Source organism: Pantherophis guttatus, chromosome 4 (assembly GCF_059756535.1).
Source record: "Pantherophis guttatus breed Tessera chromosome 4, ASM5975653v1, whole genome shotgun sequence".
NCBI classification, from domain to species: Eukaryota; Metazoa; Chordata; class Lepidosauria; order Squamata; family Colubridae; genus Pantherophis; species Pantherophis guttatus.
In genome coordinates, this window is record NC_142066.1 from 77,561,187 (window position 1) to 77,584,840 (window position 23,654).

The window sequence follows — 23,654 nt, forward strand, 5'->3', positions numbered from 1 at the left end:
GTTCTCCAAGTTGCATCCTTTCTATTAATTTTAATAAAAATTGCCAATTCAATCTATCAAAGGCTTTTTCGGCATCCAAAAAAACTAGCACCACGGGGACCTGGTTGTTCCTTCCCAAATACTCTAATAAATTAACAATTTGCCTTACATTACTTTTCATTTGTCTACCATTTATAAAACCAGTTTGATCATGATGAATCATTTGCTGCATAACTGTCATTAATCTATTTGCTAAAATTTTAGCAAAAATCTTATAGTCTGTATTTAAAAGTGAAATCGGCCTATAGTTTTTAGGATCTGTATGGTCTTGTCCATCTTTTGGGATCAGCGAAATAAATGCTGTCTTCCAAGTTGGAGGTACGTCTCCTCCCTGTTGTATATTGTTGAATAATTCCTTCAATGGTTCCATCATTTCGTCCTGTAAACTTTTATAATAAATAGCTGTCAAGCCATCCGTTCCAGGAGCTTTACCCATTTTCAACTGCTTAATTGCAAACAAAATTTCCTCGGAAGTTATCAATTGATTTAAGCTATCCCTCTGCTCTTTTGAAGTTATATAAATATTCTCTTTCTGCAGATATCTATCTATATCTGTATCTTGAATTTTATCACCAGAATATAGCCTTGAGTAAAACTCTAAAAAAGATTTTTTAATCAATTCTTGCTCATAAACCTCCTTACCTTTGTATTTTATTTTCTCTATTGTCCTTGCTTTCTGCTTTTTCCTTAACAAATATGCCAACCACCTACCTGGTTTATTAGCATTACAAAAAGTATTATGTTTTGCATATTGTAAGTTGGTTGCCACTTGATCTGCTATTAACATATTAAACTGACCCTTCAATAAATTGATTGCCTCTTTAATATTCTTATCTGTTGGGTTGGCTATTAAAGCCTGTTCCTGTTTATTAATCTCATCTTCTAATTCTTTTCTTTCCCCCCCCTGTTTCTTTCTATATTTATTATTCAAATATATCAAAATTCCTCGCATGTACGCTTTACTTGCATCCCATACCATTTCCATAGATGTACCCTTTTGCATATTCATAGCAAAAAATTCTTTCATAAATTTTTTTTACTCTTTTACATTTTCTTCATATCTAAACAAGTTATCATTTAACCTCCAGGACCTCCTAGGCCCTTTTCCATACTCCAATTCCAGCCAGACTGGACTATGGTCTGTCAATGTTCTTGAACAAATCTTCGTGTTCTTCACCCTAGATAAGAGATCATTAGTAATTAATATAAAATCAATCCTTGAAAAAGATTGGTGTCTATCCAAGAAAAAAGTAAAATCTTTTTCTTCTGGGTTTCTTTTACACCAAATATCCCTCAACTCCCAGTCATCCATCATCTCCCAAAACGGTTTGGGCAATTTTGCTCTTGTCAAAACACTTTGTTTGGGTCCCTTCTTGTCTTTTTTTACGTCCAAAACACCATTCCAATCCCCCAATAGGATACAAGTCTTATACCCCATTGTGTCAACTTTGAATGTAGTAAATTATAAAATTTTTCTTGTTGTTGGTTCGGGGCATATACTCCAATTACAAGTGTTTTTTCTCCTTTTATTAAAAGTTCAAACGCTAAAAATCTTCCTTGATCATCCGCTTCAACTAATTTTGCAATTAAGTCTCTTTTCAAATATATAACTATACCATTTTTCTTCTCTGATGCTGCTGCTACATAATGTGTACCTAATCTTGCATTTGTTAAATATTTTTGATCTTGTATCCTAATATGAGTCTCTTGTAAACAAATTACTTCGTTCTTAAATTGTTTAAGATAGTGAAATATTTTCCTTCTCTTCTGTGGAGAATTCAAAACATTGACATTCCAAGTCAGAAATCTAGTTCCCATCTCTGGGCCTCTGAAGCGTCTGGAGCAATTTCTGATGATCTTGCCACATTTGACTTTTAGGTCTTGCTCCTCCCACAGCTTCTATTTTGGTAGTTTCTTGGGTTGCCATCTTAAGTTGTTGTTGTTGTTGTTGCTGTCTTAATTCTTCCTTGTGCTTAGTTGTTGCTGCTCTGGTCTGTCTTTGATCCTTTGGTTCTTCAAATATATCAATTAAATCCACATCTTGAACAGCCATCTGAATTTGTAGAGGTTCTTCTTGACCAGTCAAAGCTCCCCCCTGAACTACTGTCAGTAGCTCTTCTCTCTCTCCTTCCATTACTTCCTTCTTTCTTTTTCCTTCTGGTGATTTGGGTGTCCCAGCCTTTAATACGTTGATGTAAAAATCTCTTGCTTTCCATATTGTGTTAAACCGATATCTCTCTCCCAAATAAGTCACGACAAGGCCGGCTGGCACCTCCCATCTATACTGTAATTGGTGTTTTTTCAGCTCATCCACCAGAAAAGCATACTCCCTTCTGGCTCTCAACATCTTAGGGGGGATTTCTTTCATTGTCATCACCTCCTGGCCTTCAACCTGAAGCTTGTTTTTAAAGGTAGCCTGTAAAATTTCGTTACGTAATCTCCTTGTAGTAAAATATATTACAATGTCTCTTGGTAAGTGTTTCTGTCTGGCAACCCAAGAGTTAACACGATATGCCTTGTCAATCTGCCAGCCCAGCTCAGTTTTCATCTCCCTCAGCAACTGTGCCAATGCCTCTGATATCATTTCTTTCAAGTTCTCTTGTTTATTCTCCTTCATCCCTCTGAATCTTAAAGCAAATTCCATATCTCTATATTGTAACATCGTTACATCAACTTCAGCCCTTTCAAGTCTGTTCTGAGTCTCTGCTAATTTATTATCCAAAATTTCCGTAGATTGCTTAATATCTTCAATTTTATCATCCATGATTTCAATATCACCTGCCAAACATTTAAATGCCAATAATATGTCTTCTTTAATTTGTCGATTCTGAGTTAAAATCTCCTCTAAAACAGCTTGTATTTTTTCATTAGTTTCATTAATTTTTTCATTAGTTTCATTAATTTTTTCATTAATCACAGTAGTAATTTTATTTTGTGTGGCTTGTAGGGCTTCTTGTATCATCTCAAACGTTAAAGTCTGTGGGTCTGTTGGGGGGGGGCAGAGGCTTGCAATCTAGGAGTATGAGCTGGGGAGCTTCCAGCGCTCCCAGTTCCTTTAATAGGAACGGTCTTTATAGATTTTGAGGCCATTTATAGTTTAAATTGGTCGTTGTATTTTAATCAGAAGCCAAAAGGAAAAGTTCCAAAATCAAAGGATTTCCCCAATCATAAATTAACGTTTAAAATCCTCCTTCTCTCAACACAAAAGTTCTTTCCAGGCAAGAGGCTACCAGCGAAATGAAACTTTCTGTAACTTTCACTTTCCCCACCCTTTCAAGCTTCAATCGCCATTTTGTTGCAAATTGCTAAATTGTTACTTCCGAAGGAGGCTATAAACCTTGGAGTTAAGTGTAAATACTTGCAGTCTGACTTCTCTTGGCTTGTTCTGCCTGCAGCAATTGAAGATGTTAAGAATCCCCTGACTTGTCAGCAGAATTGGACGCGGCTTCTAGCTCCGCTAAATAGCGGAGTTGTCTCAGGTCCGGAGCAGATTGACAGGCTTCTAGGGAGCTCTCACCCTTTGCGCCCCAAGATTATTCCTAGGGCGCTTGGGGGGCTCTACCTCCGCCTGTCAGCTCTTCTCTCTCCCCTTTGCCCATGGAGAAGGTTTTCAAGCCCCAGACAGCTATTTTTCGGCTGTTCTGGCGGCTTTTACGGTGCCGAGGATCAGGTGCCCACGGAGGAGCATCAACAAGGCTTGCGGAGCCAACCGGAAGTCCCGCGGAGCCAACTGGAAGTCCAAGATACAGAAGGATCTTGACAGACTTGAACATTGGGCACTATCTAACAAAATGAAATTCAACAGTGAAAAAAGTAAGGTTCTACATTTAGGCAAGAAAAACAAAATGCACAGGTACAGTATATAAAACTATAAAATAGTTCCTGCGCATGCCCCAAGATGGCGACGCCCGTCTAGATCGCGTCTAGAGATGGGCGGCTCGTGGACTGGCAGGGGTCTTCTGGGGCTGCCATGAACATCGGCAACCCCGTTTCCAGTTTGAGGACTTTCTCCCCAGCCTGATGAGGGCTTTTTCGCCCTCCGGAACCTCGTGGCTGGGGAGAAGTGAGCGGAAGACGGCGCGGGTGTAAGAACGCCGAGGCTGAACGCTGACAGCCCGGCTGCATTGGCTCCGCCGTTTCTCTCCCTGTTTGACCGAGGCGGCGGCTGCTAGAGCGGTGGTGGCGGCGGCGACGGTGGTGGTGCCCAGCGAGCTCCCCCCTGACCCTGGATGCCCCTGGGGGTTTCTTTTGGATGTTCCGGGGGCGCTGGGGAACGCTGGGAGCTCGGGTGTGGCCAACGCCAAGGACGACGCTGTGGTAATGGCGGCTGCTGCGTGGCAACCAGGTCGAGGGCGGAGGTGGTGCTGGAGAGCTGGAGAGTTGTTGGCGTTGGAGGAGAGGAGAGGAACATCAAGCCTCGACATTGAAATGGGGGAGTTGAACCCCATTGTGCTCAGGGGTTGAAGGATACATGGCTGACATTAAGGGTTTGTGTGGAAAGACCTGGGGTTGGAGAGGCTGGTGGACGGCTCAAGTATTGGGTCGCTATGGATGGCCTCCCCCCTCCCTTTTTAGGCCCTGTTATCGGCCTATCGGCCAATGTGGACTTTCTTCCCCAGAGCTTGGGACCTGGCTCTGTCTTTCGTCCTGTCTCCTGGCTGTATGGAGGACAAGGCAGTTACGGGAGGATGGATGGAGCCAGCTCCAGACTACGTTCGCCGTGGACGGGACTCATCTTTTCAGGGCCAGGAACGCCAAACCACCGTGAGAGGGTGGTTTTGGACTTTTTCTGACTTTTTCCATCTTGCCTGATTAGGATGGCCAACCACCGTGAGAGGGTGGTTGGATAGTTCCCCTCAGCTGGACTGAACGTGAGGACTCCTACCCATTACCGTGAGAGGGTAATGGTGACTCTTCCGATTATCTTAGTCTTGCTTCCTGGACATTTGAAACCATCATTATAGACCCCTAGGCCATGTCTAGGCCAAACTTGTACTATCACTCTAGTGTTAAAATGTATTCTAGGGCAAAGCTTCTTGTGCTGCGAGATTCCCCCCTCTCGCAGGCCTGGCCCTCTATGTTATCGAGGGCCCACCTTAATGACGGATCTTGGGACCCCGAGAGGTGGCATGTCGCAAAAAGGGGATTGAGGGTTTTTTTAAAGACTTTTTTAATTAGACTTTTAAGGGGTTCTGAGGGTGGGGGAGGTTATGTGGGTTTGGGGGAAAACCCACGGGGGTTGGAGACCAGTCCGGCTGCTACTAATGGTGCCGTAGGGGGTACGGACTCTGGGGGAAAGGGGACTGTTAGAATGCCCTCTAGTGAGGGCTTCTCTATTAGCATGCTGAGTGGGAGGGGCAGGTATGGCGGGAGCAGGGGGCCATATCATGTGGTGGGGGCACGTGCTCGCTATCTCCGAGCGATTGCGTGCCCCGGTCCCTTTAGTTCTTCCCGTTCCCCAGGCTGCTTAGAGTCTCAGCGCCCGAGTCTCCGACTGATGTTATGTAATGCCAGGTCCGTAGTAAATAAAGCCCCCCTCATTTGTGATCTTATTCAAGAGGGGGGAGCGGACCTGGCAGGTATCACGGAGACCTGGTTGGGCCATGAGGGGGGAGTTCCCCTCGTGGAGATGTGCCCATCAGGCTTCCGTGCATTTCATCAGCCGAGAGCTCAGGGCAGGGGTGGGGGGGTGGCGGTCATTTTAAAAGAAGGTCTTGATCCGAGGGAGACCACTGTACCTCAGATAGCCGGATGTGAGTCCCTTTTTGTGAAGTGGGGTCGTGGGGTGCAGATGGGTCTGTTGATCACGTACCTGGCTCCCTGCCACGTGGCAACGACCCTGCCCGAACTCCTCAATGTTATAGCCGAGGTGGCGGCTGATACCCCCAGACTTGTGGTCATGGGGGATTTCAACCTGCCATCCATCGGTGAGACATCTGAGGTAGCTCGGGAGTTCATGGCTTCCATGACGGCCATGGACCTGACCCAAGTAATTCACGGCCCTACTCATATGGGGGGACACACTCTGGACTTAGTTTTTATCTCTGGTCAGTGGTTGAGTGGCCTTGATATAGGGGATGTAGCTATTGAACCCTTGTCATGGTCTGACCACTCGCTCCTTCGACTTGACTTTCTGACCGCCGTACCCCGTCGCAGGGAGGCGGAACCGACCAGGTGGTTCCGCCCCAGGCGCCTGATGGACCCTGATAGGTTCCAGATGGAGCTTGGGCCATTTCCTGAGACTCTAGCTCATGACTCGGCTGACGACCTGGTGGCCGCCTGGGATAGGGCGGCTGCCGGGGCTTTGGACCGGGTCGTGCCTTTGCGGCCTCTGACCCGGCACCGAACTCACTTAGCTCCTTGGTTTTCCGAGGAGCTGAGGGTGATGAAGCGCCGGAAAAGACGCCTAGAGAGCGGTTGGAGGGCCAGTCGTTCCGAGTCTGACTTGACACTGGTAAGGTCTCATATTAAGACCTACCTAGTGGCGATAAAAGCGGCGAAATCTAGCTATTTTGCCGCTCTTATTGCGTCATCAGATAACCGCCCAGCCGCCCTGTTTAGGGTGACCCGCTCCCTCCTCCATCTGGGAGCGCGGGAGGACCCCTTGCAGGGCCGAGCTGAGGATTTTGTACAGTATCTGGATGATAAAATAACTCAGATTCGGGAAGACTTGGCCGCCGACTGGGTTAGTTCAGACGAGACGACTGAGGCAGGCCTTGAGAGTGTTATCTGGGAGGAGTTCGATCCTGTGGCTCCCGAGGACATGGACAGGATCTTGGGGCGGCTGAACGCAACCACATGTTTATTGGACCCGTGTCCCTCCTGGTTGGTGCTGGCTTCCCGGGAGGTTACACGAGGCTGGCTCCAGGGGATTATTAACGCTTCTTTGAGCGGGGGTGTCCTGCCGGCCGCCTTGAAAGAGGCGGTGGTGAGGCCTCTCCTCAAGAAGCCATCCCTGGACCCGGCTGTTTTGGCTAACTATCGTCCAGTCTCCAACCTTCGCTTTATTGCGAAGGTTGTTGAGAGTGTGGTGGCACGACAGCTTCCCCAGTACCTGGATGAAGCTGTCTATCTGGATCCGCTCCAGTCCGGCTTCAGACCTGGGTACAGCACGGAAACGGCATTGGTCGCGTTGGTGGATGATCTCTGGAGAGCCCGGGATAGGGGTTCTTCCTCTATCCTGGTCCTATTAGACCTCTCAGCGGCTTTTGATACCATCGACCATGGTATCATGTTGCGCCGGCTGGAGGGACTGGGAGTGGGGGGCACCGTTTTGCGGTGGTTCTCCTCCTATCTCTCCGACCGGTCGCAATCCGTGTTGACAGGGGGGCAGCGGTCGACCCCAAGGCGCCTTGTTTGTGGGGTGCCGCAAGGGTCGGTCCTCTCGCCCCTCCTGTTCAACATTTATGTGAAGCCGCTGGGTGAGATCATCCGTGGTTTTGGGGTGGAGTTCCATCAGTACGCTGATGATACTCAGCTGTACATTTCCACCCCAGACCATCCCAATGATGCCTTGGAAGTGATGTCCCAGTGCCTGGAGGCCGTGCAGGTCTGGATGGGGAGAAACAGGCTTCGACTCAACCCTTCCAAGACCGAGTGGCTGTGGCTGCCGGCGTCCCGGTATAGCCAGCTGACGCCATCGCTGGTTATTGGGGGCGAATCATTGGCCCCCCCGGAGAGGGCCCGCAACTTGGGTGTCCTCCTGGATGCGCGGCTGTCTTTAGAAGGGCATATGACAGCCGTGGCCAGGGGGGCTTTTTGTCAGGTTCGCCTGATACGCCAGTTGCGCCCCTTTCTGGACCGGGACTCCCTACGCACGGTCACTCAAGCACTCGTCACTTCTCGTCTGGACTATTGTAACGCTCTCTACATGGGGCTCCCCTTGGGGTACACCCGGAGGCTCCAACTGGTGCAGAATGCGGCTGCGCGGGGGATTATGGGAGCGACGGGGCGCTCCCATGTGACTCCTCTCCTGCGCGAGCTGCATTGGCTTCCGGTGGACTTCCGGGTGCGCTTCAAGGTGTTGGTGATCACCTTTAAAGCGCTCCATGGCTTAGGGCCAGGGTACTTATGGGACCGCCTTCTGCCACCAATAGCCTCCCACCGGCCGGTTCGCTCCCACAGAGAGGGCCTCCTCAGGGTGCCGTCGGCCAGACAATGCCGGCTGACGACCCCCAGGAGGAGAGCCTTCTCTGTGGTGGCACCTACCCTATGGAACAATCTACCCCCAGAGATACGAGTGATCTCCGACCTTCGGATTTTTCGTCGGGCCCTAAAAACTTATTTTTTCCAGTTAGCCGGTCTGTCTTGATTTTAGGGTTAGTTTTAAAATTTTAATATTGATTTTAAATTGACAAGTTTTAAATTATGGGCCAAATTTATAAATTATTTTAACTTTATTTTTTAACTGTGATGTTTTGTATAGATGTTTTTATCTTGGCTGTTCACCGCCCTGAGTCCGAAAGGAGAAGGGCGGTATAGAAATTTGAATAAAGTAAAGTAAAGTAAAGTAATATGTGGTACCTTGCTCAATAGTAGTAACTGTGAGAGGGATCTTGGAGTCCTAGTGGACAACCATTTAGATATGAGCCAGCAGTGTGCAGAAGCTGCCAAAAAAGCCAATACAGTTCTGGTCTGCATAAACAGAGGGATAGAATCAAGATCACGTGAAGTGTTAATACCACTTTATAATGCCTTGGTAAGGTCATATTTGGAATACTGCATTCAGTTTTGGTCACCACAATGTAAAAAAGATGTGGAGACTCTAGAAAGAGTGCAGAGAAGAGCAACGAAGATGATTAGGGGACTGGAGGTTAAAACATATGAAGAACAGTTGCAGGAACCAGGTATGCCTAGTTTAATGAAAAGAAGGACTAGGGGATACATGATAGCACTGTTCCAATATCTCAGGGGCTGCCACAAAGAAGAGGAAGTCAAACTAATCTCCAAAGCCCTTGAGGGTAGAACAAGAAGCAATAGGTAAAAACTAATCAAGGAGAGAAGCAACTTAGAACTAAGGAGAAATTTCCTGACAGTTAGAACAATTAATAAGTGGAACAACTTGCCTGCAGAAGTTGTGAATGCTCCTACACTTAAAACTCCAACAAGTTTTAAGAAGATGTTGGATAACCATTTGTCTGAAGTGGTGTAGGGTTTCCTGCCTGGGCAGGGTTGGACTAGAAGACCTCCAAGGTCCCTTCCAACTCTGTTATTCTATATTTTCCAGATGTTATTTACCCTCCTCATCTCCAGATAATGTTTCTGTTTTAAAAATATCAAAACTGCTAACTGTTACTGTTGTTTATGTTTAATCTGGAATACTTCTGTAGTTCTGAATGCTGATGCAATTGTTTTCTCCTTTAGTATGTTACTTCATTTTTCAAGCAAATATAAATAAGAATGTAGCACTTAAACCTCTGGAACAAATAAGAGATGAAGCAATTAATATAACTGATAAAGACCAATTTGTTGGAGAAAGAAAGGGTCTTCTTCCCTCCAATTTGCATTTGACCTCAAGGAAAATATAAATTCTTTAGATGGTGATGGGCACCAGAGTTTCTTAAAATTAAATAGAGCAAACTTGAAGAAAAATGATATTCATTAAGTTTTTATCAAACCTATTTCTACTATGTGCTTTTTAATTTATCACTTTATTTATTATAAAGTCCACATTAAGTCCATTATAAAGATAAAATTAGAATGGGAGGTGAAAGAAATTTCTACTCATGGCCCTCTGAAGGAAGGACAGTTTAACATGAAACAGATGAATGAAAACTAGTAGTTCCTAGGCTATTTCTTTCTCCAGTTCCACATTCTATCTGCAAGAGAGAAACAGTATCACCATCCCTACTTCAAATGTGAAATATACTGGGATGAAATATCAGAGTCCAAAGACCATTGTGAAGTCAAAATATAAGTGTATATATGTGTGCATGGGGGAGCATATAAACATCTTAAAAATATGGAAATGCTAAAGATGATAAAATAAGAGTCATGCCAGTTATTTAAGAAAAAAACAAGTGATCCAGAATTTTGGGCATAATATGCTGACCACAATACTTACATTATGCAAAAGAAAATCAGGCCACGCTGAAAAATGGTAGAAATTATTCACTACCACCATTGAAAAGTGGTAGAAACCATTCAAATAAAAGACAGATGAGATAAACAACGGTGAATAAAGTAAGAGATAACAAGCAGATCATCTAACACTTACCTGGAGGGGGTTTGAGGATGTGAGTGAAGAGGGAAGACCATGACCTGGAGGTAGGTTGGTCTTTATGGGGGAGCTTGAAGTTTGGTGAGCTGGAGCTGGTGGATTTTGATTCTGAGGCTGTTGCTGTGATAGTGGTAGTGGAGGTGGAGGATGCTGTTGCTGTTGAGGCAGTTGTGGCTGTGTTGGTTGCTGCTGGGATTGACTAGCTTGTCCCTGTGCTTGCTGGCTAATTTGGCTCTGCTGCTGCTGCTGTTGCTGCTGTTGTTGTTGTTGCTGCTGCTGCTGCTGCTGCTGCTGCTGGAATTGTTGAAGATGCTGGAGCTGCTGGAGTTGGGAATTCAGGGATGAGGTAGCTATAAGTGATTTTAAAAAAAATCAAGCTGGAGTTACAAATGATTCTTCACAAAGTTATAAATGACAATAGCTATTTATGGAACCTCTACAAATAAAATCTGAAATGGTCAAGGACAGGAAACACTGAAGTAAAGTGGAACAAAGATGAATGGATACTGGTTGAGACCAGATTCAAGAAAATGGTACAGTACTGCTTCAATTCTCAAATCTTCTAGTCAATGCAGCCAATGGTTTTGCTAGGACCTGAATAAGTGGTGGGATTCAAATAATTTAACAACCGGTTCTCTGCCCTAATGACTGGGTTGGTAGGCATGGCTGGGTGACTGGGTAGACATGGCCAACTCAACGTCACTCACGTCGAGGGGCGCCTCGCTTCATCTGGCCTCTCCTCACCATGCCTGCCCTCTCCACTCCCAGCCACTCCTTTTCATGCCCAGCCTCTCCTCTCCTTGCCCAGCCTTTCCTCACTAAGCGGCTCACCTCGCCTGGCCCCTCACCTTGCCTCTCAGCCGCTCGCCTCATCTAGGCAAGCCTCACTTGCTTGGAAACAAAACTCCTCCTTCCCCTTGTGGTAGAGTCAGTGTTAACATTATAAGGGCATTGTAAGTATCTCAAACCATTGCTTACTGACATTCTCCACTTCACATGTGGATGGTAGCAACAAGTTCAACCCCAACTTGCAGAGGATTGTGCAGAAACCATTACAGCCTTTATGACAGATGACCATACAATCTATATTCAAAAATTTCCAGTGAAGAAAAACTAGCACAATCTGTAACAGTTTATTCCACTAACCAACAGCTTGTAAATTGAGTCATCTGTAGCCTGAATATACTTCCTTATATCATTGATTCTGGTTCAGTCCACTGGGTCAATAGAAAATAAATCCTATGATGTCTTCCAAATGACAGTCCTTTACAGAGCTGAAAACTATTATCATATCTTTCTTTGGTATCTCTTCTATATGTTAAACATATCTATAAACTCCTTTTTATATTGCTTGGTTTTCAGATCAATCACCATTGTGATACTCCTCTTCTAAATTTGTTCCCATTTATAATTGCCCTTTTTATTTTTATTTATATCCCACCTTTATTATTTTTCCTAACACAAGGCAGTGTACATATCAAAAACACCCTTCTCTTCCTGTTTTCCCTACAACAACATCCCTATGAGGTGAGATGGGCTGAGAGAGAGTGACTGGCCCAAAGTCATCCAGCTGGCCTTCATGGCTAAGGCAAGACTTGAATTCACAGTGTCTTGTTTTTAACCTGGTGCCTTAACCACTAGACCGAACTGATTTGTAACCAGAACAGGACACCAAGTATTCCAAGTAGGATTTAATCAAGGAAGAGCAGAGTTGGGACAGTTACTCCCCATGATGTGGATATTAGGTCTTGCAAGTGTATTTTAAAGTGTCATTTGCCTTTGTAGCATCTATTTCACCCTAGTGGTACATATTGAATTTGTGATAAACAAGAATCAGATTCCTTTCACATGAATTGCTGCAAAGTCTCCCCATTTTATACTTCTGCCTATCCAGATGCAGAAGTTTATGTTTCTCAACTAACTTCCATCTTATTTTTTCAGCACACTCAAGATTGTCTAGGTTTTTTTGTTTTTAATTCCTTCTCTCCTCTTAAGTATTAACCATCTACCTTTTAGGTCTCCTAAGCATTGATTTATTTTCCTCATACAAATCACTGATAAAAATGTAAGCACAAGACAGAGCTCTGTGGAACCTCACAACTAAGTGGAACCATTACAATAATTCTTAGAGTGTGGTCATTTAGCCAACTGTAATTCTTTTAGCAATCGTGTCATCTAGCTCTTATTTTACTATTTTATGAAAGAGAGACAGACTGTTTGAAAGTCTTGCAACATACCAATCATCTATTGCACTAACAACTTTCTCAAAGGAAGAGATAAATTTAGTTTGAATGACATCAAAAAGAGAGTATTCTGGTTGAGTTCACAAAATACAGTGAACCACAGACAATTATTTTTTTAGCCTACTATAAGGTGGGAACCCAACCATAACCTTGTAACAGGTATTTTTTACATTCATGATCCCCCTCCCCCATGTTGGAGGTGATGAATGGCTTAGTTAAATACCTGCTCATCACTTGATGATTCAAAGTAGAGTTGATCTTTCCCGTATCTACTGTACTTCTAAACTTTTAACCCTAGCCCTAACCTTCTGCTATATAAATTCCATAATCTCCAATCAATGAACCAAAAAATGAATCAACTCACCAACCAACCCATCAACCAGTTCTGGCTTTGTGTGATGAATGATGCAGTTTAGCCAACTCAGTTAATTTAATGTAATATGATTTAGCTTAAAATGTATTTAGCAAATACTGCCATGGGTTAAATTATGCCTTGCAGTTCTCCTAGGCTAGTTGTCTACAGAGATTCTCAGTCATCCAGGTTGTCCCAAAGGTGCTTTTTCAAAAGGCAAATGGCCTTTGTTTCTCCTTGATGATGTTTTGCTTCTCATCCAAAAGCTTCTTCAGTTCTGACAAATGGTGGAGGATGGAAGGATTTATATTCCTTGCAGTCCTCTAGTTTAATAGGCGTTCCATACAGTGCTGCAGCCTCAGTATAACCTCCGTCACACCTAAAAGGCCCTATATTTTTACATACAAACTAAAACCCCTCGGAGTTCAGTTTCAAGGGAAACCTGTTCTTTAAAGATTAAAGTCTTTAAAAGCAATCCTGCACTGCTTTGCTAGAGGGATTGCCTTTCCTATGCTGAGGATCTGAATGAGCCCTGAAAGCCAAAGGGCGTTTCGGTCTCTTTTTAGGAGAAAAAGGACCAAAGGACGAGAGAGAGGAGCTGCTTTTAAGTGGCACGGCTTCTCTAGACCCTCCTTTGTATTTCAGAGTTTCCCCTACCCCCCGACAAAACCCAGCCTGGTGCTCACCTGACCCAGAGCCTAGCCACAACTGGAGTACCAGGCAGCAAGGACAGTTGCTTTAGTAGCTGAAAGCGGCGGGGGAAGCTCCAGGGGCTGCCTGCCATGGATTTTTATACCTGAAGGTCTTCGGGTGAGATGGATCACTTCCTCCAACAGCAGATAGTCCACTCCTTTGTTGATGCTGTGCTCTCCTGCACTCTCGCTCCTCCAGGTGAATGCTTGAAGGTGAACCCAGACAAGCCAAAGTCAAGGAAGATGGGGAGGGAACTATAGTGGTGGTGGGTTGGCCGTGACACTTTCACTTTCATCAGCTTCGCAACTGGAAGAACGAAGGCGGCAGCTAAGAGATCTGGGGCTTGTGGTCTTCCCCGTGCAGATGTGGCTAGCCCAGTCAGCTTTGCTGGGGGTGGGAGTGGGGTGGCAAAAACCTTCCTTATTTCTGGTGAAGAGACAATACTTGGTTGCTGTGGAGTAATATAGAGCTCTATCTATAGTTCCCCATGTGTATTGTCAATGAGACAGCTTATGTAGAAGGGATGGATGGTCACTTATTCTTCCTTCTCAGTGTGGATTCCCTTCCTTCCGACTACCAGAACAGAATTCCAGAAAATGTGGCATTGCTCAGGCGAGATTTGAATTGTGATCACTTGGAAAGTATCTCTCTTGACTGTTTTGCATGTTAACTCAAACCTAGAGCCCAGTCTAGTTTTTATATAGTAGCTGTTTGTGTTTTGCAACCTCATTAAAAATTAAAACAGGCAGGACAAATAGGACTATTTGCTTTTAAGTGAGGCATGTTATTCAGCCGGTTCGCTGAACTCCATAAAAAAAAAGCTACTGGTTCTATTGAACCCGTACGAACTGGCTGAATCCCACCATGTGCCATATGTTCAGTTTAGAAATAGACTATTGGTGTACAAAGGGACCCTAACTTTTACAGGAGGGGAGGGGTTGATGGTCACATTGAATGGTTTAAAATATTTTTGAGTGTAATTAGAATCTCTTTTAATCTAAATAGAATGGACTTTACCAAATTATTAACTATTGAATTCAGTCAGCTTATTCAAGAACAGTCTGCCAACAGTGTGAAATTGTGCTGTTTCTTAAATAACTTCAGATTGGTCCATAGTTCCAAACTGCTTGTTACTACATAATCTAAAATACAGTATTTTTTGGAATATAAGACACACCTTAGTTTTTGTGGAAGAAAATAGGGGAAAAAAATTCTGCCTCTGCCTACGAGGTATTCATCTGGCTAGCATCCTTAGCCTGGTCAGCTTCAGCACATTAATTTGCTGGTTGTGAGCACGCGCTCATTGGGGCTGATAAGCAGCTTCAAAAGCACAACTGATCGTCCGAGGGAGCTCCAGTGAATAAAGCAGGTGAAGTACGGAAGTGGTAAGACAAGCAGCAGCTGTTCCAGGTTGCCATTGTGGGCTCCATGCCTCGAGTTTTCAGCCTCCAAACACTCCATTTGAGAGCCGTTGAAAGCGGTGGGGATCACCAAAGCACATCACCACCAATCACCGCCTGAAAATGTGATGCACAGAGGCCAAAAAGGGGCGTGTGAAGTCCTATAACCGAATGCGCGGAGGCGGTGATCGGTGGTGATGTGCTTTGGCAATCCCCGCAGCCTTGAACAGCTCTCAAACAGAGCATTTGGACGCAAAAACGCAAAGTGCAGAGCTCACTAATGCAAGTCATTGTCTGTGGCAATCGCTGCAGCCAGGAAGAAGATGCGCAGAGGCCAAAGGGTGGGGGCCAGTGGGTGGGCGGGGCTACATTTGGAATATAAAATGCACCCAAATTTTCAGCCTATTTTAGGGGGGGAAAGTGCATCTTATACTCTGAAAAATACGGTACTTTGTGAGTATCTAAAAACTCTGTTTTACTTGTGTTACTTTGTTTTACATTTCATAACTAAAAATCATACATGAATACTATTAATATTGGACTGACTTTGGTGTAGACTTTATATCCCAGGATTTGGTGACAATTTGTTTTTCACTATTTCCCATTTTTACTTCCTTCAATAGAGGGTATTTTTTCAAATTGAAACATGCAGCTAATTTAAACTTCTAGCCCTATACTGGGATGAACACAGCCTGTTCCTCATATCTTTTTTTTAAAATATAAAAATATAAAAATTTTTTTTACATATAAATATATTGAATATAGTGAATACAGTGTAATTATCCTGGCATTCCACTTACCATGAAACAAAGGTAAAAACAAAATAACATATATACTATTTTAAACAGTGCTAGTGTTGTACAGTTATTTCTGACCATCATATTCTAGAATGTCAACTTATCTATCATTCTAATACGTACATTCTAATACATACATAGGATCTCTTTCCATGTCCACCTAACCTGATTCTTTCGCATTCCAACTTCTACCTCTTCTTTCTAACCATTGATAGAATCTATTCCATGTAGCATAGTATTCTGTATCTCCTTTATCTTTTATTTTTAGCGTTAGTTTGTCCGTTTCCGCACAGACTAATATCTTCCTTATTGTCTCCTCCTCTGAAGGGGTGTTTTCGCTCTTCCATTGCTGCGCATACACAATTCTTGCTGCGGTCAAGATGTATAATATTAGGTATATTGTTCCTTTATCATAACCATCTGATATAATGCCTAATAAAAATAATTCTGGCTTAAACTCTATATGTTGTTTGGTCTTTTTTAAAACCACATATAAATTTGTATCCAAAATTTCCTTGCCTTTATACAGGTCCACCACATGTGGTAATATGTGCCATGTATTAGTTTACATTTCCAACAGTTTGGGAACATATTGCTAAACATTTTGGCCAATCTTGGCAGGGGCAGATGCCATCTATAGAACATTTTATAGAGATTTTCCCTGTATGATGTCAGTTTCTGATTTCTCTTCCAAAGCTTTTGCCATTTATCCAAATCTATATTATATCCAAAAATTTTAGCCCATACTATCATCATCTCTTTAACTTGTTCTTCTTCTATTATAATTTAATAAATAATTGTATAGTATCCTTATCAATTTGTCATCAGTCCCCACTAATATCTTGTCCAATGTTGTTAGTTCTCTATAAAAAGCCCTATGTTTTCACATCTTTCACATAACACAATTGTATCTGCAGGTGTGACCACCACTCTAATTCCACCCCTTGGTCTTTTAGTTCTAATCTGGTTTTCAATTCACCATTCTCATTTAATATATCCTTATAAGAAACAATTTTTTCCCAAATTTATAAGATTTGGGGGTATCAATGCTTCTAAGGTGGAAAACCAGACTGGTATTTCCCTATAATTTTGTTGTTTAATTTTGTCCCACACTGATAACAATGTGTTTCTTACATAATCTTTGGAAATATCAATGTGCCATATTTCTCCCATACCAGAGAAACTCATGCCACCCTAGGTTAAGGTTGTGACCCTCCAATAATAATAGTCTTCCATGCCTCAAAATGAACTAATTGGGAGAATAAACATCCAGATAGCAAAAAAAAAAAGTGAGATATTTAGGGATTCAATTAACGGCAAGATGCGTCACACTCAAAGTGGATAATTATAATAAATTAGTCGATCAAATTAAGGTAGATTTAGACAGGTGGAAAAATTTGCAACTCTCCTTTATAGGAAGAATTGCAATAGTTAAGATGAACATATTACCAAAAATACTTTTTTTTATTCCAAAATATACTGATAAAATTAGAAAAGGAGTTCTTTGGAAATTTAAATAAAATTATATCTAAATTCATTTAGCAAGGGAAGAAACTGAGAATTAAGTTAAAATTATTACAAGATTCTAAGGAAAGAGGGGGATTTGGCCTTCCTGATTGGGAAAAATACTACCAAGCGGCAGCACTCACATGGGTAAGGGATTGGATAAATTTTAAAAATAGGAGGCTATTAACACGGGAAGGACACGACATGCAAATAGGGTGGCATGCTATCCTTTGGGATGGAAGACACAGGGCCCATCAGTATTTCCAGAAGCATCTCATCAGACAGGCTCTATTGGATGTTTGGTTAAAAATCAAACAACAAAATTACATGGAAATCCCAAACTGGTTATCAACATTGGAGAAGTTTGTACATCCAAATTTTATGAAATCAGGAAGTATAGTTACTTACAAGGATATACTAAACGAAAAAGGAGAATTAAAATCTAGGCAAGATCTATATGAGGAAGGAATAGAACTGGAATGATGGGCATATCTACAGTTTCAATCACAGTACACGAAAGACAAAAAAGAATGAGGTATAAAGACAGAACCCATGGAACTAGATAAAATCCTATTAGGAAGAGATGAGAAAATGATAAGGAAAATATACCAATACCTACTAGAATATACTATGGCGGAAGAACAGGTGAAAGAAACCATGCTAGCTTGGGGAAAAAAACTTCGGTTATAGTATTGATTTAGATAAATGGCAGGAATTATGGGAGAGGAATAGAAAATTAACTCTAGCCACTATATACAAAGAAAACTTATACAGGATGTTTTATAGGTGGTATCTACCACCCCCAGGATTAGCCAAAATTAACCTCTCACCAATGTGCTGAAAATGTAAGGTAGCACCAGGAACCTTCTACCATATGTGGTGGGTCTGCCCGAAAGCCAGGAACTTTTGGCACCAGATAAACAATGGCTAGAAGAGATGTTAAACCAAAACATAGATCCAAAGCCAGAACTGTTTCTGTTGGGTATTACTTAAATATAAATAAAGGAACAATATAAAGGATAAATATAATAAAGGAACAATTTACTTAATATTGCATATATTAATGGCAGCGAGATTGGTCTTCGCACAAAACTGGAAACATAAAGAAAACCCATCTGAAGAAGAGACAATAAATAAGATACTGACTTGTGCAGAAATGGACAGGCTGACTCTGGAACTCAAAGACAAGGGTGAAACGGAATATCATGAAATCTGGAATAAAATGTATCATTGGCTGGAGAGGAGGAGAAATGTCGGGATAGAGAAATATGGATAAATTGAAAGTTGGAAAATTATTTTGTTACTATTAGGGATACTGTAGGTAGAAATTATATTGGTATTTAATGTAATTACTACAAATGAGGAGATTCACGTAGCTGAATTTTGGTAGATGGTATAAAGGTATATATGCAAGATGAATTGTAGTTGTTATAAGGAAAATGTGATGGAAATTTTGGAACCAGAAAAGTCGCACTATGTCCAATGTTTTTAATTGTATATTTAATAAAAAACTTTTTATATAAAAAAATTAGTCTTCTATGCCTCAACATTATCCACTCTTTCACCCATGTGAGTGCAGCTGTTTGGTGGTACAATTCCCAGTCAGGCAGACCAAAACTTCCTTTCCCTTTTGATTCTTGTAGTAGTTTCAGTTTTATTCTCGGGTTTTTTCCTTGCCAAATGAATTTCAACATTATTTTATTCAATTCCTCAAAATATTTTTTCTCTAATTTTATTGGTATTGTTTGGAATAAAAAAAAGTATCTTTGGCAATATGTTCATCTTTATTGTGGCTATTCTACCCATCATGGAAAGTTGCAAGCTTTTCCATCTCTCCATATCCAGTTTAAATTAAAAAATTTAATTTTATCCTCTTTGATTGTTATACACCTTACTGTTAGATAGATTCCTAAGTATTTCACTTTTTCACTATCTGGATATTCATTTTCTTTATTAATTCATCCTGCTGTTTATTTGTAACATTTTTAACTAACATTTTGGTTCTTTCTTTCTTTCTTTCTTTCTTTCTTTCTTTCTTTCTTTCTTTCTTTTTTTCTTTCTTTCTTTCTTTCTTTCTTCTTTCTTTCTTTTTCAAAATTTATATGCCGCCCTTCTCCCGTAGGACTCGGAGCGGCTCACAAGATAAAAACAATACAACAATGCAATACTAAAATTAATCAATTTAAAATCCCCAAACAATTAAAAAGTCTCGCAATTTATTTTTACTCCATATTCCTCTAATTTCTCTGAGTCCTGGGCCTGATTCTAATGGTTCCTCTAAGATGAAAACTAAATTGTCTGCAAATGCTTGTAATTTGTACTTTTCTCTTTTGAATTCCATTCCTTTGATTTGCTCATCTTGCCTGGTTAGTACTTCCAGTGTTAAGATAAATAACAATGGAAATAATGGACAACCTTGCCTTGAATCTTTTTGAATTGAAAAATTTTCAGTCACCTCACCATTCATAATCACTTTGGCTTTCTGCTTTGTGTATATTGCCTTGAACATATTTATAAATTTATCTCCAAAATCCATATGTCTTAATTGTTGTAACATGAATTGCCAGTTCACATTATCAAACGCCTTTTGGGTGTCTAAAAACAACAATGCCAATTGCTTTTCACTATGCATTTCGTAGTATTCCAATGTATCTAATATTGTTCTCATATTATTTCTTATCTGCCTTTTGGGTAGGAAGCCATTTTGGTCAGAGTGTATGAACTCCTTGAAAAACTCTTCAGTCTTTCTGTTACTATTGAGGTGAATATTTTATAGTAGGGATATGGGTCTATAGTTTTTAATTTGCATTAAGTCCGAATCCTCTTTTGGTATCAAAGTAATGTTAGCTTCCACCCATGAAGCTATCTTCGCTTCAGATAGGACTGCATTGTATACCTCTAATAATGATTGGCCCAGAGTATCTTGTAGCTCTTTATATATTTCTGCCAGTAGCCCATCTGGGCCAGGTGTTTTGTTATATTTTTGTTTTTTAATCGCCTCTGCTAGTTCTGTCATTGTTATCCTCTCATTTAGCATAGATTTCATTGCTTCTGGAACTTTAGGCAAGTTAGGTTTTTCCAGGTATTGTAATATTTTTTCTTCCGGGTGTTGCTCATCATAATCATATAGTTTCCTGTAGAAGTCCTGAATAAAATTCTTCTTTTCCTCAATTTGATAACGTAAAGTTCCATTTTTGTCTTGCAATTTATTTATCCATTTTTTCTCTTTCTCCTTTTTCAATTTGTAAGCTAGCCATCTCCCTGGTTTGTTTGCATTCTCAAAAAAGTTTTGTTTCATTCTTTTTATATGTTGCGCCAAGTCTTCTTTTTCAAGGATATTCAATTTGTGTTTAGTTAGCTCCATTTGCCATTTTAAATTTAATTTTGTGGTTCCTTTTGTAACTCTGCTTCGAGTCTTCTATATTCTTCTTCTAACGTTCTTTGTTGTTGCTTCTTCCTTTTATTTTTCTTTGTTATAAATGTTATAGCAACTCCTCTCTTATATGCTTTTGCTGTGTCACATAGGTTTTGTAATGACGTATCTCCTATTTTATTTAAAGAAGAATCCCATTTGTTTTTCCAACATCTGCCTAAATTCTATATTATTTAATATCGATTGATTCAAAGTCCATTTGTACTTTTCTTTCGTCCTTTCCAGCTGATTCTTATTGAATTGTGATCTGCTCCAAGATTTGTATCTATTTCTACCTCAAATACATTAGTATTTAATTACATTGACATCCATACCATATCTATTCTGAACCAGGATTGCTGTCTGTTAGAATAAAATGTGTATTGGTTTTCCCCCTCTGGTTTCTCTCTCTCCATACATTTTGTATGTTTAACTCTTCTGTCATTTTAAAGAAGGTTCTAAGGAATCCTTCTTACTCCTTTCCTTGTTCTATTACTTTTATAGACAATTTTTTGTCTATTATTGCATTGGAGTCTCCTAGGAGATGAAGATTATCACACTCCTTATCACGTATAGTATTGTGTAGATTTTTATAAAATTGTTCTTGACCATTATTTGGTGCGTAGATTGCAAGTAGGAGTACCCTCTTTTGATTTAGTTTTACTTCCAGAATCAGGATCCTTCCCTCTTCATCATTATATATTTGAATTGTTTCTTTAACAAATAACACCACTCCCCTCTTCTTTTGTTGTGATAACGACACAAATAGTTTCCCCAATTTAGAATATTCCAGAGTTGTTTATGTTTTTCTTTTATATAGTTTTCTTGTAGTGATATTATGTTTAGATTCAAGCTTTGTAATTTATTGAAGGTTTGCTTCCTTTTCATGGATGAGTTCAATTGTTGATGTTTAATAATAGTAATTTAAGATCTTCTTGCATTGTTCTATCTATATCTGGGTCTTATATTCCTTATTGTTCATATTTCTCTCAGTTCCTTGGGTCTTACTCCATTGCTCTCTGTTCTGTCCCTTTTATCTTTTTCACTTTCCTTTTGCTGCGGTTTCTTTTCTTCTGTAGTAGGCATCCCTTGATCTCTATCTTCTATTGCTTCCCTCAATGGTGGGATTCAATTTTTTTAACAACCGGTTCTGTGGGCGTGGCTTAGTTGAGGGTGTGGCTTGGTGGTCATGTGACCGGGTGGGCGTGGCTAGCTGGTCATGTGACCGGGTGGGCGTGGCTAGCTGGTCATGTGACTGGTGGGCGTGGCTATCTGCATAGGGACTACAGAGGGCTGAAAAAAGTCATTTCTGACTGGTCCTTGCACTTTTGACCGGTCCACACACTTATGACCATCCTCACATTTCTGCCCGTTGCGGCATTCTTAACAACCATGTCACTCATTTCACAACTGCTTCTCTTCACCATGGTGAGTAAGAAGGAAAGAAAAGAGAGAGGTGGTAGGTTTGAGGAGAAAGATTGCTGTACAATAAAAAAGATGAAAGGGAAGAAAGCCAACCCCAAACAAATATAAAGATATTAAGATAAAGAATGAATTGTTAAACTTTAAAGAATAAAAGAGAACAAATATGAATAAATAACAATAATTAGAAACACACATACAAACATACAATGTATTTTCTTTGAACAGAGTATTTGGCCGGTTCATAAATTTAAACAGTGTTTAGTCATTTCAATTAAATTTACAATTTCTATATTTCCTTTTTGCCATATTTATTCCTCCTCTATTTTTGTAAAAAATCAATATTACCCTTCATCTTCATCTCTAATCTTAATTAAATTCAATTTTTCCCTTCTATTCTATATTATACCCCTTCCCATTGTCATATATTTTTATATCCATCCTCACATTGGTTAATTATGTAATATTACAGTTGTTTAATATAAATTCAACATTTTAATATAACTCAATTAGTTATATAACTACCTTTTTTATATATTAATCAATATGAACATGAATATTCCAATTATTTCCATGCAATCCAATTTCTTACAAATCAATTAATTATATTTACCAATAATAATAAACCAAATAATTTCCCCCATATATTCCTCCAAACCACAACTTAACCATTTCTGCTTTCAACACAATATACAATTAATAGTATCTCAATTATTACAATTCCCTAGTTAAATAGAGCTTTTCTTTTGTGTTTTAAAATCTTGAACTCTCCTCTTTTGCCCTAAATTTCCCATTGTTTGCACCTACCTTTTTTGGTGAGGAAAAAGAAAAGAAATCTGCCTGCCTAATTCTCCAACGTTGCAACAACGGCAAAGCCAACAGCCTGCTTTACTTTCTGTTTCGTTTTTCAGCATAGCTAGGGGGGGAAAAATCAGCACTCTTTGCAAGCAAGCAGCAGAGCCCTGAGCAAAACAGCTGAGAGTAAATCAGCTGAGAGTCGGGAGCCGATCTAAGCAAGGGCTAATTAGCCTATGCTGAAGCTCCGCGGGCCAATAAAATTACAAAAAAACACTGAACCCTTTGTTAAATTGCTGGCTCGCCCGCCCCTCGCCCACCACTATTTATTGGCAATAAATAGTGGTGTGGAGGGGCGGGGCAAGGGGCGGGGCAACCCAGCAATTTAACAAAGGGTTCGGCCGAACCCCCTAGAACCGGCAGAATCCCCCCACTGGCTTCCCTCTCCTCCAGTTTCTCTTTGGTACCGAAATGCTAATTGTAAAACTCCATCACTTTATCCAGCGAATCCACTCTATGTCTCTTTTCATGCCATGTGACCAGTATTCTTTCTGGAGTCAACCATCTGAAATTAATGTTATACTTAATCAACAACATATTTAAAAATTGGTATGGCTTCTGCAACTCTCTAACTGTTTTTGGGACCTGTTTTAGAACTACTAATTGTTTCTCTTTATACTGTATTGGCTCGTCTCTCATCTTAAGCACTTTGTCTCTCATCGATTTCTTCTCGAATGCACGTGAAGATGCACGAATCTTACGTGCACCTCCTTTGG

General features: G+C 41.0%; 1 protein-coding gene across 1 annotated transcript in view; it reads right to left on the reverse strand.

Moving 5' to 3' along the window:
* Nucleotides 1-23,654, reverse strand: part of POU6F2 (POU class 6 homeobox 2) — a 658,684-nt gene that overhangs the window by 170,146 nt on the left and 464,884 nt on the right. Inside the window, exon 5 of the mRNA XM_087892428.1 lies at nt 10,256-10,608. Within this exon, the coding sequence (XP_087748554.1) occupies nt 10,256-10,608 (353 nt within the window). The remainder of the gene's footprint in view (nt 1-10,255; nt 10,609-23,654) is intronic.